Source organism: Bubalus bubalis, chromosome 1, assembly GCF_019923935.1.
Source record: "Bubalus bubalis isolate 160015118507 breed Murrah chromosome 1, NDDB_SH_1, whole genome shotgun sequence".
NCBI lineage: Eukaryota > Metazoa > Chordata > Mammalia > Artiodactyla > Bovidae > Bubalus > Bubalus bubalis.
Genome location: NC_059157.1, coordinates 185,690,468 through 185,711,843, shown reverse-complemented (window position 1 = coordinate 185,711,843; position 21,376 = coordinate 185,690,468). Strand labels below are relative to the sequence as shown.

At 41.6% G+C, this 21,376-nt stretch overlaps 1 protein-coding gene across 1 annotated transcript in view; it reads left to right on the top strand.

The window, feature by feature from the left end:
- Nucleotides 1-21,376, top strand: part of LOC112586668 (Down syndrome cell adhesion molecule-like) — a 232,426-nt gene that overhangs the window by 154,143 nt on the left and 56,907 nt on the right. The window contains exon 3 of the mRNA XM_045165315.1: nt 2,626-2,943. Coding sequence (XP_045021250.1) covers nt 2,626-2,943 — 318 coding nt within the window. The remainder of the gene's footprint in view (nt 1-2,625; nt 2,944-21,376) is intronic.

The window sequence follows — 21,376 nt, the reverse complement described above, 5'->3', positions numbered from 1 at the left end:
GTTTCCTAAAAAGCTCAAACTCACAGTGCTGCTATCAGCATTTTCATTTGAGTTGGAAGCTGCAATGGTTAGCTATTAACTGTGCTTCTGGTCTGAGCCAATTTCTTAGTTAGCAATAACTTCCATATTCTGATTTACCGAGTATTGTTAAGACTTTAGCTATGGTTGGGAGAGAACACCATCACATAGTTACTACTTGATGAACACCACTTCCTGTCTTCTCTTTGGGTAAATCCGTCACTTTTGCACAGTGTATTTTTCTCTGCCATCTCTTGATGAATGGTATTCATGCTGCTGCCTGCTCAGAGATAGCCAGCACTGACCATGGCCAGATTCTGGTTCCTGCTGGTGACAGTGACCAAGAGAAAGCAGGTGGGTCTCCAAGGAACACATGTGGAGGATGGCAAATCTCAGGAACAGAGCTTTCCCAAGATTTGCCTTTGAGCAGTAAGGGCAGCCGAGTAATGAAATAAAATCTTCATCACGGAGACTGAGTTCTGGTTCTGCAGTCTCCTTCCCTGAGTCCTTGCTCCAGGGACAACCTCTCTGAGTCTCCACCTCATCTTCTGTGGAGCAGAGCCTGGTCTAACCTGGCAGGGCTATTGTACATAGGAGTAAATGAAATAACACCTCAGTCTCATAATATTGCCTGGCATGGCAGGGGCACTTAGCAAATATTATTCTCATCTCTTCCCAGTGAGGTTAATTCTCAGTATTTATGGCTTCTTTGGGCTTCCCTGGTAGCTCAGCTAGCAAAGAGTCTGCCTGCAATGCAGGAGACCCTGATTTGATTCCTGGGTCAGGAAGATCCCCTGGAGAAAGAATGGATTACCCACTCCAATATTCTTGGGCTTCCCTGGTGGCTCAAATGTTAAAGACTCTGCCTGCAATGTGGGAGACCTAGCTTCAATCCCTGGATTGGGAAGATCCCCTGGAGAAGGGCATGGCAATCCACTTAAATATTCTTGCCTGGAGAATCCCTATGGACACAGGAGCCTGGCAGGCTGTAGTCCCTGGGGTCACAAAGAGTCGGACATGACTGAGTGACTAAGCATAGCGCAGGACTCCTTTACTCTCTTGTGAACAGGTGACAGGGTATGAATTTGTTTTTAGAAAGCCACCCAGAAACATGTCTGAGAAGAGGGTCTTCATTGCACTTGTACATCTTTTGTTTAATTTTTGGATTCTAGAAGTTGGATTTTTTTGCTTCATGGAAAGAACACTCCACAGTTGTCAATGAGTACAATGTAGTGTCTCAATAAATTCCTGGAAACTTTGAAGACATTTTATTTGTAGTAATTAAAATAGAAACAACTGAAGCAGCCCGAGTGAGGGAACTAGTTTAGAAAATCATCTTATATAAAATGTGCATACACCTATAACTTACAGTCTGCTCTCTCTGTCCACAGTTCCTCTGTATCCAAAGATCCAACCAACCAAGGATGGTATAAGGCTGTAGTATTTCCTATTGAAAACTGCCTGTGTATAAGAGACCCACCCAGTTCAAATCAGTGTTGTTCAGAGTCATCTGTACTTGTGAAGTCTGAAACATGACATTATGTGTATGAAATAATGTTAAGAGTATGAAGCAGAGTCTGTAACAACTGCCTGTTTCATGTGTTCATATTATGACATAGTTTAACCCTGTAGGCTGTAGGTGGATGGACCAGAAGAGTAAGTGAAACAGAATTTGCTATAGGCTGGTGGAATTGAATGATACTTTTGTCAAAGTTCTCTTTATTATTGCAACATATTTTCAATAACAACGAAAAATCACATTGTTGATTGGATTGGATTTTCAGAAAACCAACTGGCCTTTCCAAAATGCTTTACATCCAGATCTTCAATTTTAATTTTAAAAACTTGGGACTAATTTCATTCAAAATTAGTTCTCAATGTACACTTTCAACCAGAGCAATTTGATTCTAGCAACCAGATCTAGTGATTCACTCACGTAGCTTCTCCTTATGAACCCCCCATGCCTTGTTTTGCTCTGTGCCCTAGGCAATAGTGTGAGCAAATTATGGCTTTGTTTCATGAGCTTTACATTCTAGACAGGTCAACAAACAATAAATGAATACAAAACCCAAAATAAATTCCAATAGTGGTCAGTACCATGGAGACACAATAGGGCTCTAGACACGGGGCTGAAAAGTCACCTATTCAAAGTTTAAGTTCCAGGTTAACTTAATTTGTGTTGGGCTTCCCAGGTGGCAAAGTGGTAAAGAACCCACCTGCCAATGCAGGAGATGCAGGAGACACAGGTTGGATCCCTGGGTCTGGAGGATCCCCTGGAGTCTGAAATGGCAACCCAATCCAGTAGTCTTGCCTGAAAAATTCCATGGACAGAGGAAATTGGTGGGCTATAGTCCATGGGGTTGCAGAGTCGGACACCACTGAGCACATCCATAACTTAATTTGTGAACAAATTGTGAAATGAAGCTGGTGCCTCTCTGTCCGTGGTAGGTTGAGCAATTTTGAACGATTAAGTTTTAGTCGAGCCTTGTGACTGTTTCTCCAAATAACCTCTTGAGCTAGGTTGACATGGCAAGTGTTGATATTCTATGTTGAAAGATGAGTGCAGAAGGTGCACTTTGCTGACACTCCTGTGTTGTCTCCTTGCAGTTTTCAGTGAGGACCTTCACTCCAGCCTCTACTTTGTCAATGCATCTCTGCAAGAGGTAGTGTTTGCGAGCACCACGGGGACCCTGGTGCCCTGCCCCGCAGCAGGGATCCCTCCTGTGTCTCTCAGATGGTACCTGGCGACGGGCGAGGAGATCTACGATGTCCCCGGAATCCGCCACGTCCACCCCAACGGCACTCTCCAGATTTTCCCCTTCCCTCCTTCAAGCTTTAGTACCTTAATCCATGATAATACTTACTATTGCACAGCTGAAAATCCTTCAGGGAAAATTAGAAGTCAGGATGTCCACATCAAGGCTGGTGAGTACAGCTCCTCCAGCTTTATCCCTTCTGTGCCTGCTGGGGGTCTGGGTGCGCAATGATAAGTACTAGCATGCCATCAGCTGGGAACCGGTGAAAATCCTGTCATTAGTTCATTATTTTGATGGATGCTTTGAGATGTCAGAGTGCCTTAAATGAAAACGCTGGAATAAATGGTTTTAGTTTCAATTAATTGCTAGAAAAATTAATTAACTGGTTCTTTCTCCCAGTGAAACAAACACACAAATACTGTAAATATCACCTTTAGCGTCTTGTTTTTATGAGATAGTTTTCTTATCATTCAACATTTTGCTGTTTGAATAACGTGTATGTCAAAAGTGTTTGGGATTCTCAGTAAAGAACCCACCTGCCAATGTAGGAAAATGCAGAAGATGTGGTTTTGATCCCTGGGTTGGGAAGATCCCCTGGAGAAGAACATGGCAGCTCTAGTATTCTTGCCTGGAGAACTCCATGGACAGAGGAGCCCAGTGGGCTACAGCCCATAGAGTCACAAAGAGTTGGACACAACTGAAGCAACTTAGCATGCAAAAGTGTTCAATGCATTTGTAAACCCTGACAACTGTTTCTATAGATCACCAAACACTGTGGAAGTGGGGAAAATACTTCCGTGGCATTAAGTTTTCTGTACAGCTCTTGGCTCAATTTTAATGTAGCCACTCAACAAATAGTCCTTGAGCTCCTGTAATGAATCAGGCTCTGTTCCAGGTACAGGGAGTAGATGGGGAAAAAAAGGCCTGGTGTGTGTCTGTGTGGACATAATCCTAATGAAGGAGTCAGACAATGGACAAATTGAGTCAGAGTTTATAACAAAAGTTGGCCTCTGTTCCAGGCACTACGAAATTTGCTGAGTATGTGTAAAAAACTGAGGAGGGAAAAAATATCATCCAAGAATCGATGAAAACCTTTTCATCAGTTCAATGTGATACTGATGGCTGCTTTGAGATGTCAGAGCATCTTTTTCAGATTTTGGAGTGCCTATATTGCTGGAACTAAAACTCAGATTAGTGATATCGAGTTGCAAAAGTCTAAATGATAACCCAGACTTGTATTTTGACCAACCAATACAGTAACTGACACTTGAGTGTCTCCAAGTCATTGTTTCCTGTTCCCTTTTCTGTTCCTTCCCCTCCACTGTCTCAGAGGCAGAGGGTGGAGGTGGAGGATAGGAAGACAAAGGGAGAGCAGAGGACAAGGAACTGAACTGGAATAAAGCCATAGCATCAATGTTTATTGTCAGTGAAACAGCATTAGTCTAATATTCTTATATTCCGTGTGAAATACAAAAGGGTCTTTTAACAGTTTTGACTGCATCACGTGTTGCTGGAATGTTGTCAGTAAATAAACCCTGAATTGATAATGTTCCTTTCAACATCATACTGTATTTTTTTTTTTAATTGCCATAGCTACCAGCCAAACCAAAAATACAGCCTGACGTTCACAGACATCAGAAGTTGTACAGACAAGACATATTGTGTCATGCTATAGGTTTAATCAAGCCTGAAAAAACATACACACAGCTAGACTCCAGTTAGCAAGCAGTGGTTTTTTTTTTTTTTTTTTTTTTTTTTTTTTTTTAAGCCTATCCTTTCAAATACTATGGCAGACTGGCAGAGCATAATGACGAATAGACGAGAATGTGACTTTGATGATTGTCTTATACACCAGGTAGCTGGGAGAACTTTGTAATAATTTCTGCAGCAAGTGTGAAGGTGAGATTTGAAGACATCATAACATGAGCAAAATATGAAATGTTTCTGAATTTCTGCATATGATCTCTTTGATGTGAGCAATCAGACATTAGACTGTGACTCATCCTGCTAGCTACTCATTTCCCAGCTATATTTTGATCTCCATGACACGCTCGTGAATTCCAAGATGTGCACAAAAATGCACTTAAGAAAGGAAGAAAAAATTGGCTTTAATCAAAGATATGAAAAGTTGATATCCCAAATAATTAAAATGAAGCAAATGAAATTTGTACAGGAACTTTTAAACCTGACAAACAGGGAGACACAGTGAATGCCTTTTACCTGGCAGGCTAACAAGTTTAATGATGTGTCATAAAAACATATTTATAAACTACAGAGTATCACTTAGAGTAAAATCTTGAACTTCAAACCAAACAACTATACTTGTCTGTGCTAATCTATTTCTGTCTTGGGTTTCCTGTCAGATAAAAGAATTAAATGCTTACTTCTGTTTTAACTGCTATTTTCTAAATTTGTCATAGAACTGATTGTTTTTGCACTACCGCGTAGGTTTTACAGGGATGGAAATTCCATCATCTTATCCGGCATCTAAGCTATGTTCCCACTTCCAAGGAGTTACATGATGGCTGTTTGTGTCCTGGTATTCTTGACATCTAAAGCCACGGAAGCACATGATGTCTGTGTCACTTTGAACTTACAAGATGGGTGTTTTGTTGTCCAAATGAGATTTCCTTTCTCACTTCTTATTACGAACACATTATGGTACAGAAGGTGGTACAGTGGTAAAGGATGCACCTGCTAATTCAGGAGATGCAGGAGGCATGGGTTTGATCCCTGAGTCAGCAGTATCCCCTGGAGGAGGAAGTGGAAACCCACTAAAATGTTCTTGCCTGGAAATCCCAAGGACAGAAGAGTCTGGCAGGCTCTAGTCCATGGGGTTGCAAAGAGGCAGGCATGAGTGAATGACTGAGCATGGATGCACAAGGGTTATAATAGTCTTTTAGATTGTTGACTGGATGTTGGACAGTCTGGTGTCACCATTTTTATGTAGATGCTGTTCAGAAGGGCAGGGGAGGGATGTGTATGTTCCACAGAGATGACTGTGTAGCAGATCTGAGCAGGTTGAGCTCTGACTCAGGGGGACCTGCCTGCGGATCAGTTCAGTTTAGTTCAGATGCTCAGTCATGTCCGACACTTTGGGACCCTGTAGACTGCAGCACGCCAGGCTTCCCTGTCTATCACCAACTCCCGGAGCTTGCTCAAACTCATGTCCATCGAGTCAGTGATGCCATCCAACCATCTCATCCTCTGTTGTCCCCTTCTCCTCCTGCCTTCAATCTTTCCCAGCATCAGGGTCTCTTCTTATGAGTCAGTTCTTCACATCAGGTGGCCAAAGTATTGGAGTTTCAGCTTCAGCACCAGTCCTTCCAATGAACATTCAGGACTGATTTCCTGTGTATCAGGTCATCCTAAATGTCAGAGTGTCCCTCTAGACTGATACTGGGAATTTTTTGGAATAATCCATTAGGTAAATGGTCTCATAATCTCTCCTTTATATGTACAAGGAATTCTTATTCTTAACAGTTTTCAGTGACTTTGACTTAGGTTTGACTGTCAACAAAACGGGGAAGTTTCATCCATCATGTCTTCTTAATAAGCTGTCCTCGTTCTCCTTCACATAAAATACTTGTCCCTTTTGTCCTAGGGATGAAATGCAGATGGGTTATGTGAAGTACTGCTTCTCTGCCCATGCTGTATTTCTACTTAGCAAATAGTAATCAGCTATATGACCTTGGGCAAGTCAAAAAATTTCTAGTGACTATTTTCTCCTTAGTAGACTGTGGTTAATAACATTTGACTGGGGCTTCTGCTTAGGGCTGAAATGGAGTAGCAGAGACCAAATTTACCCTTTTATCTGAAACAACAATAGCACACAGAGAAAAATCAAATCATCAAACGTATCAGTCTAATTAAAAGAAAACATCAAAAGAAAGCTGGAGTGACTATGTTAATATCAAAGTATGTTTCAGAGCAAAGAATATTACCAAGGCTAAAGAAGGCCATTATGTAAAAAAGGTCAGCTAATTGAGTATGACTATTATAAATTTTATTTATCCAAGAGATAACTTCAAAATATATGAAGTAAAAATTGTTAGAGCTGCCAGAAGAAATAGGCAAATCAATATTTATAGTTGGAGATTTTAATAACCCTCTGTTAATAACTGGCAGAATAAGACAGAAAATGAGCAAGAATAAAGAATACTTATGTGACACTGCTAATCAACTTGACCAAACTGACATTTAAAGATAGAACATTCCATCTAAGGATAGCACAACATACATTCTCTTTAAGAACACACAGATATTTACTAAAATCATATTATGAATGAAACAAATTTCAGATGAATTTCTAAAAATATTAGTCATATAAAGTATGTTCTTTGACTACAATGGGAGTAAATTAGAATCACTAACACTAGGATCTCTGGGAAGTCTCCAAATATTTGGATAATAAAATAACACACTTCTAAATGGTGTCAAAGGAAAAAACAAATGGTAAATGACAAAGTATTTTGAACTGAATAAAAATGAAAGTACAGTATCTAATGATCTGAGGAATGCCACTAAAGCAATGTTTAGGGGGAGAAATAAGTTTTAAAAACTTACATTAGAAATGAAAAATGATCTCAAATAGCAATCACTAAAAAAAAAGATCTTAACTTCAGAAAAATGAATACATTAAAACCAATATAAGCAAAAAGAAAATAATAAAGAAGAGTGGAAAATAATGTATTATAAAATGGAGGAAATCTATGAAGCAAAATGTTTCATTTTGAGAATGTTCAATAAAATCAATACATTGATAAGCTGACTAGACTGAAGAGCAAATGAGAGCAAAGACAAATTATCAGGAATGAGAGAGATTGCTTTTATATATATATATATATATATATATATATATAAATATATATATAAATATAAATATCCGTCTAGTCAAGGCTATAATTTTTCCAGTGGTCATGTATGGATGTGAGAGTTGGACTGTGAAGAAGGCTGAGCACCGAAGAATTGATGCTTTTGAACTGTGGTGTTGGAGAAGACTCTTGAGAGTCCCTTGGACTGCAAGGAGATCCAACCAGTCCATCCTAAAGGAGGTCCGTCCTGGGTGTTCATTGGAAGGACTGATGCTCAAGCTGAAACTCCAATACTTTGGCCATTTCATGCAAAGAGTTGACTCATTGGAAAAGACCCTAATGCTGGGAGGGGTTGGGGACAGGAGGAGAAGGGGACGACAGAGGATGAGATGTCTGGATGGCATCACTGACTCAATGGATATGAGTTTGAATGAACTCTGGGAGTTGGTGATGGATAGGGAGGCCTGGCGTGCTGCAATTCATGGGGTTGCAAAGAGTTGGACGTGACTGAGCGACTGAACTGAACTGAATCAGTATTCTCTAATAATTATCATTCTATACATTTAAATTATAATAAGCAAATATTAAGATATGGGAGTGTCAATAAATCAAACAACTTCAATAAAAAGAGAAACAATTTGAAAGAAACAAAATGCCAAAACTCATTCAAGAAGAAATAAACTGAAGAGTCCTATCCCTATTTGAATTCATTATAGAAAGATACCCTGCAATGAAAATGGATTCACTCTTTATTCCACCAAATATTTGAGGAAGAAATAATGAAAATTCTAGGCAAATGCTTCCAGAAATTTGAAGAGGAAAGAATACTTCCCAAATTATTTTCTGAGATCACCATTACCCTGACACTAAAACAAGGCAAAGATATTATAAGAGAAACAAAGGTAAATATTTGTCATGAATATGTGTGTAAAAATGCTAAACAAAATTTCAGCAAATTGAATTCAACCACATTTTAAAAGGGCTCATCTCCAGAATGCTAGGTTGTTTCCACATTTGAATATTAACCAAGGCAATTCACCATACTGACATATTAAAAATAAAGCTATGTGAACATTTCAATAGGTACAGAAAATCATTAACAAAATATAGCATCCTCTTATGATAAAAACCCCCAGAAATCTAGCAGTAGAAGGAAATTCGATTTTAAAAAGGTAAAAAATTCATGCCACAGCCAATATCATACTTAGTGGTGAATGATAACGTGCTTTCCTTCACGAATGAGGATGTGCGCTTTCACCAATTCTATTATACTGAAGTTTGCAGCCAGTGCAAAAAGGCAAGAAAAATAGGTTAAATGCAACCCAGTTGTAAAGAAAAAAGTTCATCTGTTTTTATTTATAGATGCTAACAATCAATTAAAAAAATTAGATGATCTTTACCAAAAAGGCTCAGTTCAGTTCAGTTCACTCAGTCGTGCCCAACTCTTTGTGACCCTGTGGACTGCAGAACGCCAAGCTTCTCTGTCCATCACCAACTCCTGGAGCTTGCTCAAGCTCATGTCCATCAAGTTGGTGATGCCACCCAACCATCTCATCCCCTGTCATCCCCTTCTTCTCTCGTCTTCAATCTTTCAAGCATCAGGGTCTTTTCTAATGAGTCAGTTCTTTGCATCTAATGGCCAAAGTATTGGAGCTTTAGCTTTAGCATCAGTCCTTCCAATGAATATTCAGGGTTGATTTCCTTTAGGACTGACAGGTTTGATCTCCTTGCAGTCCAAGGGACTCTCAAGAGTCTTCTCCAACACCACAGTTCAAAAGTATCAATTCTTTGGTGCTCAGCCTTCTTTATGGTCCAATTCTCACATCCATACATGACTAATGGGAAAACCATAGCTTTGACTAGATGGACTTTTGTTGACATAGTAATGTCTCTGCTTTTCAATATGCTATCTAGGTTGGTCATAGATTTTCTTCCAAGGAACAAGCATCTTTTAATTTCATGACTGCAGTCACCATTTGCAATGATTTTGGAGCCCAATAAAATATTCTCTCACTGTTTCCATTATTTCCCATGAAGTGATGGGACCAGATGCCATAATCTTTGTTTCTGAATGTTGAGTTTTAAGCCAGCTTTTTCACCCTCTTCTTTCACTTTCATCAAGAGGCTCTCTAGTTCCTCTTTGCTCTCTGCCATAAGGGTGGTGTCATCTGCATATCTGAGGTTATTGATATTTCTCACGACAGTCTTGATTCCAGCTTGAACTTTATCCAGCCCAGCATTTCACATGATGTACTCTGCATAGAAGTTAAATAATCAGGGTGACAATATACAGCCTTGACGTACTCCTTTCCCAATTTAGAAACAGTCCATTTTTCCATGTCCACTTTTCACTGTTGCTTCTTGACCTGCATACAGATTTCTCAGGAGGCAGGTAAGGTGGTCTAGTATTCCCATCTCTTTCAGAATTTTCCAGCTTGTTGTGATCCACACAGTCAAGGGCTTTAGCATTGTCAATGAAGCAGAAGTAGATATTTTTCCGGAACTCTCTTGCTTTTTTGATGATTAAACAGATGTTGGCAATTTGATCTCTGGTTCCTCTGCCTTTTCTACATCCAGCTTGAACATCTGAAAGCTCACAGTTCACTACTGTTGACACTTGGCTTGGAGAATTTTGAGTATTACTTTGATCAAACGTGTGAGATGAGTGCAATTTTGCGGTAGTTTGAACATTCCTTGGCATTGCCTTTCTTTGGGATTGGAATGAAGACTGACCTTTTCCTGTCCTGTGGCCTCTGCTGAGTTTTCCAAATTTGCTGGCATATTGAGTGCAGCATCTTTCTGGAACCAGTAAGTGAGCTAGTTTATCAATATGGTGCTATACAAGACCAACACCCACACAAACACACAAAACACAGTCATATTGCAAATAGAAAAAAAAAAAATTCTGTATAATAACATCCAAAACCTAGCAATACTTAGGAATAAGCATGATGTAAAGTGTGAAAGACACACTAAAAATTACAAAATAGTTCTGAGAGAAGAGAAAGGAGAGAAAAAGCTGTTTTTTCTTTCTTGAGGTAGAGAATATGGTATTGTTAAATGTCCTTTCTCTCCAAATTGATCTATAGAGTCAATACAACCCAAGTGAAAACCCAGTGGCCTTTCTTTACAACAAATATAAATTAATGAGGTGATTCTAAAATTTGTGTTGAAATTTCAAAGGACCTAGAAGAGGTAGTTGAGATGACTCACGCACATTGCATTTATTGTGCACTATATCTAATCTAATGACATGGCCGACCTGATAGGAGGCACTGGTCTGTATTCCAGATGTTGGGGACCCCCCATATAGGGCATCAGAGGGCAGACACACTGAAAGCATACTCACAGAAAACTAGTCAATCTAATCACACTAGGACCACAGCCTTGTCTAACTCAATGAAACTAAGCCATGCCCGTGGGGCCACCCAAGAGGGGTGGGTCATGGTAGAGAGATCTGACAGAATGTGGTCCACTGGAGAAGGGAATGGCAAACCACTTCAGTGTTCTTGCCTTGAGAATCCCATGAACAGTATGAAAAGGCAAAATAATAGGATACTGAAAGAGAAACTCCCCATGTCAGTAGGTGCCCAATATGCTACTGGAGATCAGTGGAGAAATAACTCCAGAAAGAATGAAGAGATGGAGCCAAAGCAAAAACAATACCCAGCTGTGGATGTGACCAGTGATAGAAGCAAGGTCTGATGCTGTAAAGAGCAATATTGCATAGGAACCTGGAATGTCAGGTCCATGGATCAAGGCAAATTGGAAGTGGTCAAACAAGAGATGGCAAGAGTGAACATCGACATTCTAGGAATCAGCGAACTAAAATGGACTGGAATGGGTGAATTTAACTCAGATGACCATTATATCTACTACTGCAGGCAGGAATCCCTCAGAAGAAATGGAGTAGCCATCATGGTCAACAAAAGAGTCCGAAATGCAGTACTTGGATGCAATCTCAAAAACGACAGAATGATCTGTCTTCGTTTCCAAGGCAAACTATTCAATATCACAGTAATCCAAGTCTATGCCCCAACCAGTAACACTGAAGAAGCTGAAGTTGAATGGTTCTATGAAGACCTACTGGAGAAGGCAATGGCACCCCACTCCAGTACTCTTGCCTGGAAAACCCCATGGATGGAGGAGCCTGGTGGGCTGAAGTCCATGGGGTTGCTAAGAGTCAGACACGACTGAGCGACTTCACTTTCACTTCTCACTTTCATGCATTGGAGAAGGAAATGGCAACCCACTCCAGTGTTTTTGCCTGGAGAATCCCAGGGATGGGGGAGCCTGGTGGGCTGCTGTCTATGGGGTCGCACAGAGTCGGACACGACTGAAGCTACTCGGCAGCAGCAGCAGCAGCATGAAGACCTACAAGACCTTTTAGAACTAACAGCCAAAAAAGATGTCCTTTTCATTATAGGGGACTGGAATGAAAAAGTAGGAAGTTAAGAAACACCTGGAGTAACAGGCAAATTTGGCCTTGGAATACAGAATGAAGCAGGGCAAAGACTAATAGAGTTTTGCCAAGAAAATGCACTGGTCATAGCAAACACCCTCTTCCAACAACACAAGAGAAGACTCTACACATGGACATCACCAGATGGTCAACACCGAAATCAGACTGATTATATTCTTTGCAGCCAAAGATGGAGAAGCCCTATACAGTCAGCAAAAACAAGACCAGGAGCTGACTGTGGCTCAGATCATGAACTCCTTATTGCCAAATTCAGACTTAAATTGAAGAAAGTAGAGAAAACCACTAGACCATTCAGGTATGACCTAAATCAAATCCCTTATGATTATACAGTGGAAGTGACAAATAGATGTAAGGGCCTAGATCTGATAGATAGAGTGCCTGATGAACTATGGAATGAGGTTCATGACACTGTACAGGAGACAGGGATCAAGACCATCCCCATGGAAAAGAAATGCAAAAAAGAAAAATGGCTGTCTAAGGAGGCCTTAAAAATAGCTGTGAAAAGAAGAGAAGTGAAAAGCAAAGGAGAAAAGGAAAGATATAAGCATCTGAATGCAGAGTTCCAAAGAATAGCAAGAAGAGATAAGAAAGCCTTTTTCAGCAATCAATGCAAAGAAATAGAGGAAAACAACAGAATGGGAAAGACTAGAGATCTCTTCAAGAAAATTAGAGATACCAAGGGAACATTTCATGCAAAGATGGGCTCGATAAAGGACAGAAATGGTATGGACCTAACAGAAGCAGAAGATATTAAGAAGAGGTGGCAAGGATACACAGAAGAACTGTACAAAAAAGATCTTCACGACCTAGATAATCGCGATGGTGTGATCACTGACCTAGAGTCAGACATCCTGGAATGTGAAGTCAAGTGGGCCTTAGAAAGCATCACTACGAACAAAGCTAGTGGAGGTGATGGAATCCAGTTGAGCTATTTCAAATCCTGAAAGATGATGCTGTGAAAATGCTGCACTCACTATGCCATCAAATTTGGAAAACTCAGCAGTGGCCACAGGACTGGAAAAGGTGAGTTTTCATTCCAATCTCAAAGAAAGGCAATGCCAAAGAATGCTCAAACTACCACACAATTGCACGCATCTCACATGCTAGTAAAGTAATGCTCAAAATTCTCCAAGCCAGGCTTCAGCAATATGTGAACCGTGAACTTCCTGATGTTCAAGCTGGTTTTAGAAAAGGCAGAGGAACCAGAGATCAAATTGCCAACATCCGCTGGATCATGGAAAAAGCCAGAGAGTTCCAGAAAAACATCTATTTCTGCTTTATTGACTATCCCAAAGCCTTTGACTGTGTGGATCACAATAAAATGTGGGAAATTCTGAAAGAGATGGGCATACCAGACCACCTGACCTGCCTCTCGAGAAATCTGTATGCAGGTCAGGAAGCAACAGTTAGAACTGGACATGGAACAACAGACTGTTTCCAAATAGGAAAAGGAGTACATCAAGGCTGTATATTGTCACCCTGCTTATTTAACTTCTATGCAGAGTACATCATGAGAAATGCTGGACTGGAAGAAACACAAGCTGGAATCAAGATTGCCGGTAGAAATATCAATAACCTCAGATATGCAGATGACACCACCCTTATGGCAGAAAGTGAAGAGGAACTCAAAAGCCTCTTGATGAAAGTGAAAGAGGAGAGTGAAAAAGTTGGCTTAAAGCTCAACATTCAGAAAATGAAGATCATGTCATCTGGTCCCATCACTTCATGGGAAATAGATGGGAAACAGTGGAAACAGTGTCAGACTTTATTTTTGGGGGCTCCAAAATCACTGCAGATGGTGACTGCAGTCATGAAATTAAAAGACACTTACTCCTTGGAAGGAAAGTTATGACCAACCTAGATAGCATATTGAAAAGCAGAGACATTACTTTGCCAGCAAAGGTCCGTCTAGTCAAGGCTATGGTTTTTCCTGAGGTCATGTATGGATGTGAGAGTTAGACTGTCAAGAAGGCTGAACGCCAAAGAATTGATGCTTTTGAACTGTATTGTTGGAGAAGACTCTTGAGAATCTCTTGGACTGCAAGGAGATCCAACCAGTCCATTCTGAAGGAGATCAACCCTGGGATTTCTTTGGAAGGAATGATGCTAAAGCTGAAACTCCATTACTTTGGCCACCTCATATGAAGAGTTGACTCATTGGAAAAGTCTCTGATGCTGGGAGGGATTGGGGGCAGGAGGAGAAGGGGACAACAGAGGATGAGATGGCTGGATGGCATCACTGACTCGATGGACGTGAGTCTGAGTGAACTCCGGGAGTTGGTGATGGACAGGGAGGCCTGGCGTGCTGCGATTCATGGGGTCGCGAAAAGTCGGACACGACTGAGCGACTGAACTGAACTGTATATTTAAAATTAAAAACAATGACCAGACCAAGTGTTAGTGAAAATACACAGCACCTAGCTCTATCAGAAACTCATGGTGGGAGTGTAAATAATACAGTCTCTTTGGAATAGCAGTTTGATAGTTTCTTCAAAGCTGTTATATATATCCCATCCATTTGATACTTAGGTATTTACCCACAGCATATTTTCAGACAAAGAGTTTTGAAAGAATGTTCACAGCAGCCTTATTTGATAAATGAACAACCAAATTGTTATTTATCCACACAAGGGAATGCAAAAGAAATAATTATTCATAAGACAATAGCAGGGAGGAATCTCAAAATTGTTATACCGAATAGAAGAAGCTAGGTGAGAATATATGTCCTATATGATTCTGTTTACATAAAATTTTTAAAACATGCAGACTAATCTTTAATAATGTCTGCCTGTAAAGAGGATGGGAAGGAGGGATTACATAGGAGAATAAGTCAACTTTTGGATGATGGATTTGCTTTTATCTTGGTTATGGTGTGTGTGCTCAGTTGCTTCAGTCGTGTCTGACTCTTGGCCATCCTATGGATTGTAGCCCACCAGGCTCCGCAGTCTGTGGGATTCTCCAGACTAGAGTACTGCAGTGGGATGCCATGTCCTGCTCCTGGGGATCTTCCCAACCCAAGGGTTGAACCTGAGTCTCCTACATTATAGGCAGATTCTTTACCACTGAGCCACCAGGGAAGCCCCCGTGCAGCTTGCTGAATGTCAGTTATTTCATACAAAGTTGTTTTAATAAAAGGACAGTGATAGCACATTTCTGACATATTAGAGTTGTCTTGATGTTCACCTAACAATAGCTAGTAATAACTGCTTATATGGTGGGCATCTCTATACCTCTCTGCCCAGCCCACAATAACCCCCCTTAATTGTCTCTTGCATCCTCATTATAGAAAATGGTCCTGGATCCCTGGTAACAGATGATTGTACTAAGAGAGGGCAGTTCACCAAGTTAGTCTATTAGTTCCTGTGTCCTCTGGAATTGAAACTGAAAACTTGAGAGATTTTGAGAATGTGGGGTAGACAACTTTTCATCATTCATGTGACCCAGAAAAGGAGAGGAAGACTATTTATGGGAAAAGAGAAGGATGAAGTCTGCATCAAAGAGATACAGGCTGTGGTACTCTTCCTGAGGCCCGCTTGCAGGTACCAGAGCTCTTACTGTCTTCAGAAAGTGTTTTATATTTCAACTCCAGGTAGCTCAAACAGGTTCCTCCCACCAGCAGTTAGAGAGACTCAATAAATAGATTGTGTGCTAGACATTATGCCAAGTCCTCTAAGCTGCACAACCATGTGGAGTAGATGATTTTTCCGTCTTCAGATGAAGGAAATAGAAGCCTCTGTGAGTCTGTTGTTGGCTGTTAACAGGGGTTGTGGTTGGGAGGGCAGTTTAGCTAAACAGCGCTGGGCTGGTATCTCACAGTCTCTAGAATATTTTGTGCTCATTCTCACCTTTTCTTTGCTCCCTGTTTCTTCTCTGCCTCCTAAGTCCCTCTGGTCCTTCAGGGCCACCCCAAGGCTCAGCTTCCCTGATTCCCTAGACTCCTGTCACCATTAGTCATTTTCAGACCCATGCACAGTCTGACTGTTTTCTTCTAGTTGTTCTGTCATGTGAATTTCCTTCTTTTCTTCAGCTAGTTATTCTATACAGTGTGGGGATTTCCTTAGTCCCTGGGCACTGCTTGACATGAGGGTGTGTTCTATACGTAACTTGTAATTTGAGGCATCTCCCAATTTCGGTAATCAGCTACAAAATAGAAAATAAAAAAATAACAATTTCAATAAAAGTGATGCAGTGCCTTAGGGTTACATTGTACCTCTGATAACCATTTCTCTGACAGGAAAGACATCAGGCACAAGTCCTTCTACCTGCCTAAAGTCCTCTGGTATTCCCAAGAAATCCAACACAGGGGCACTTGTTTATATTTTGCCTCTTCAGACGTAGGGATCAAGGGGGTTAGGAACAGTCTGAATCCAGCCTTCAGGAAAGGACCTGCCTTCCTTGTCAATGTCCAGTTCTCCAAACTTTCTCCTTGATCCCCTCTATCCCATCTTCCCCCATCCTCTGATTCTTTCATAGACATATTGGGATCAGGGCTGACTTCATGGGATGGGGCCAGCCACACAGGGCCCAGTGCTGAGGGCCTTGTCCTCAAGCTTAAAGCTCTGCTGTTGCTGTCTTGAAATATAAATGTTTTCCTCTTTCCATTTGTCTTTTCTGGGGGAAGTGTTTTTGGGCCCTGGGACATGCTCCTGAGGCTTGTAGGGAGTTTGAGCTGTGTTTCAGCTCTTGTAAGGGTCCCACCCTTTGCCACCCCCTGGGATGGGTTCTCAGCCATCTCTCTTGAAGTTCTTGGTGCCCCAATCCCCATTTTGCCTCTACCTCCCTAGCCACACTCAATGACCACTGCTGCCCCTGTGATCCCTGGTACCCTAAGCCCTTCCCAGCCTCTTTCTCATTGCCCTGTCCAGCAAACACTGGAATTCTGCCTCCTGGTGGAGGCCTGGGCAAGTGTGGGTGGAGTTAGTAAAGTGTGATGGAGCCTTCTCTGCCCCAGCTGGCAGTACCACAGTGCATTAGCAAGTAACTCGCTGAGGGTGAGCCTCTTGTCCACCTCCCATCCAGAAACCAAGAGTGTCCAGACACTGAGATTGCAGTCCCGTAGGCATCACTTTCCCACTGTGGGTTGGGGCACCATGTGTATGGGAAGGGGAGATTACCATTCTCATCCCTGGCTGTGACATGGTGCCTCAACCCAGCAACTCGCAGGAAGCTGGCTCTGCAGCTGGTGGGCTGTGTGCGCTGAGTCATGGAGTGGGCTCTGGGAGCCTGTAAGGATCTTCACTTGACCATCAATGAGCCCTGCATCACAGCGAGTGCAAAGTAAGTAGAAAAAAAAAAAAAAAAAAAAGTCGAGAGCAAGACCATAGAAGAAAGAAAGCATTTTATATTTTATTAATGTTGTTCAGTCACTAAGTCATATCCATCTCCTTGTGAACCCATTGACTATAGCCTGCTGGGCTCCTCTGTCCATGGAATTTTCTAGGCAAGAATACTAGAATGGGTTGCCACTTCCTTCTCCAGGGAATCTTCCTGATCCGGGGATTGAACCTACATCTGCTACATTGGCAGGTGGGTTCTTTACCACAAAGCCACCTGGGAAGCCCTTATTTTATTCATATGTTTACCTTTTCCCTTTTTTCTAAATAAGGGCCTTGGAATTTCATCTTGCTCTGCTGCTGCTGACTGCTGCTGCTAAGTTGCTTCAGTCATGTCCGACTCTGTGCGACCCCATAGATGGCAGCCTACCAGGCTCCCCCATCCCTGGGATTCTCCAGGAAAGAACATTGGAATGGGCTCTAGGCCCCACAAATTATGTAGTTGGCCCCAGGTGGTTAAATTAATATTCATAAATTAATGAAGGGTATGGGGCTCTTCCTTAATTACTAATTATTTGCATTTAAACGGTTTTTCCACTTTAAAGAAAGAAGTCTAACATTGAGGGTTGGATTAATGTACATTAGCTGTGTGGTCCCTTGCTCAGTGTATGTGCCTGATTTTGCCCCAAAGTCATATCACTATAGATCCTCTCTCTCTGACCCTGCTATGATATTACATCCTAGAGAAGGATTTCACAGCTTGTAGAGTGACCAACGGAGAAGGCAATGGCACCCCACTCCAGTACTCTTGCCTGGAAAATCCCATGGTCGGAGGAGCCTGGTAGGCTGCAGTCCATGGGGTCGCTAAGAGTCGGACATGACTGAGCGAGTTCACTTTCATTTTTCACTTTCATGCATAGGATAAGGAAATGGCAACCCACTCCAGTGTTCTTGCCTGGAGAATCCCAGGGATGGGTGAGCCTGGTGGGCTGCCGTCTATGGGGTCACATAGAATCGGACACGACTGAAGCGACTTAGCAGCAGCAGCAACAGAGTGACCAAGAGACGCTGAAATGACTGTAGTGGATGCTGTTGAGAGTCAGATCCCCCAGGTCTGCAGGCTTGTGGCTGAGAACTTACATTTGCAGTTTTCAGAGGATTGCATATGCCCTGGAGCTCCTGCACACAGACAGTGGAAAGTGCCTGGTAATGCAGTGCCCTTGGGCCCTGGGAACCAGCCCCAGGCTGTTAGAATACAAAGTTCCAGCTCCTGGCATGAGGTGGAGTTGCTCTGAGGTATAAGTTATGTTCCGAGTTTCCCTCTTCTCAGGGTCTGCTCCTGGGAAGATCCCAATCTAGGACACAAAGCACAATACTTGAGTAACACCACCTTGTAAAGGACACACCAATCATGTTTAAAGCAATAATTACTTTTTGCCAGTTTTGGGTTTCTTGCCTAGTTTCTGTTATACAGTCAACCCTCAGTATACTTGTGTTCCAGATGTTCAGATGGGGAGGGCTGAGGGTACTATGTCATATTATCAATATATGAGAGATTTGAGCATCCATGGAATGTGGTATCTGCAGAGGTTGGGGTCCAAGAATCAATCTGGTGCAGATATTTAAGAATGACCATGGTTAGTGGTAGTTAGATGTAGACTGAAGACTAAATCTACACAAATCTCTTGGGAGGTTTATGATGTCCTCAGAAGAATTTTGTTTTACCTTAAGAGGTATGTCCCAATAGATAAGCATGGACCTTTTAAATTGTGGGCTCCCCAGAAACAAACATATTTCCATTAATATGACAGAGCTCTCTAATGAAAACCCAAGTCACTTTTTTAAAACAATAGATAATGGCTATACATTCAAATGTTAATGCATGTATATCTACAATAAGGTTAGAAAGACTTTCAAAAGGGAATCTCTGTTTTTTTATATATTAATTCATCAATTAATATATAAAATTATATATATATATAATTAGTAGAAATGCTTTAGTGTATCCCAAGCATTGTTAAATGTTCTAAGATGGTTTTGTAAAAGTCTGGATGCATGGTCTGTGTTTGTGGAGTGAATCTAGTGAGGGGAGTGGAGAATTTCCTTCCATGTTCCATTCTCTCTGAGCTGGATGGGGTTCAATGCACCATAGCTACATCCCTGCTTTGAAAAGATCTGGGTCTGGCTTGGGATATGGGGAGGAGGCCAAATCACAGAAGTTGTAAACTCTGAAGGCTGCAGTGGTCCTGATGCTAGTGAGGCCTCTGGGGAGCTCAGAGAAGAGGGTGCTCCATGGTACTATGTGGGTTCCATGAATGAGGGGAACCAGGAGATGACTGTGGGTGATAACAGAGAAGGTGCCCAGCTGGTCACTCTAAGTTGTGGTTCCAGTAATGCAGTTTCATGCATAAGTGCATGCCTGGAGGGAAGACCCTTCCATCTCTCCCTGGGCATGTTCCTTGTCACTGCCCTTTCCTGTCTGAGACTCCTTTCCTTGATTCCCATTAGATATTCCCCCACCATTTGTTCACCACGTGTTGCCATTTGTTTATTGAAGCTTTGGGGAGATGGAGTGATTTTGCAGCTTAGAAACAGACATCAGCAGACACCCAAACTTAAATTTGACTCTTACACCTTCTTAGGTGACCTCATCCTTGGGATAATGGATTCTTTCTGCAGGCTTTTTTCCATCCTGTCCAGTCCCCTGTTCTCTTCTGTTCTCTGCTCATTTTCCTATTTTCTATCTTCTACTCTCCCACTGAGACCAGATTCTCATTCATTGATGAGTTTGATGAGTTCATCTGTCTGTTGTTTCTTTCCAATTTATGATTTTAGACTTCCTCTCCTCCAAGAGTGCTATTTATCAAGGCGTTTTTCTGTACAAAGTCAGTTTCCTACCCTGTGTATAGCAGTGACATTTCTGAGGTCAGGCCCTTGAGTACTCTGAATGATTGCCCAGTGAACCCCCTGCAGGTGTGGCTCTACCACCTGGACCATCACATCACACTACACAAAGAGTGCAGAAGATGCCTAAACTTTTAAAAGTCTCTCTGGTTTGGGATAGGAATGAAAAAAATTCTCAAGTTAGGAAAATATTAAATGCTAATACTAAAAAGCAAGACTGGGAGCTATCCTCTTGTGAATTCTCCTAATAATGATTTTTATTGTTGTTGAGTCACTAAGCCACGTCTGACTCTTGGGACCCCATGGACTAGAGCCCTCTAGGCTCCTCTGTCCATGAGATTTCCCAGGCAAGAATACTGGAGTGGGTTGCCATTTCCTTCTCCAGGACATCTTCCCAACCCAGGGATCAAACCCTCATCTCTGGCTTGGCAGGTGGATTCTTTACCACTGAGCCACCAGAGAAGCCCTAGTAATGACACTCTAATACTAAAATCCTTAGCATATTGCAGAGCTACCACTAATCTTAAAAGTGCTTCTTCTAGAGCATTGTTTATAGCTGCCTATTAGGAGATTTCCCTTCATACATTCATTCTTAAAGCTATCAAAATATTTATTTCTTTTGAAGTTAATTTCCTGGACAGTTTTCTTGACTCAGACTTGTCCAATAAATGACTAAAGCTTTAAGAGAGCTCATTGAAGGGTAAGATAATTTGTCCCTATGGATATCTTAGAAAAATCATAGACTTCACAGAATTCAGAATTTGAATCTTGCTATCCCAACCCCCTCATTTTACATATGAGGAAATAAAACTCTGGAGAAGTAAGGCTTTCACCCAGGTTTACAGACGGAGGTGGAAGGAGGCATAACCTGGATTAGACACACTGAAGTATCCTTATCCTGAAGGCAGGGGTCTTCTGGACAGATGGGAGATGGTGTGGATCCAAGTAGCTTTATCGAAACTCTTCACGGCAGGCGTGGTTCTGGGAGCTTTATCCACATTAACTGTTTGAGTCATCACCATTGACTTACTTGGTAGATATTTTTTATCAAAATCATCATTAACTAGATATGAAGAGAACTTGCTCACTGTAAAGTGGTAGGGCCTGGATTTGAACCTGGGCAGTTGG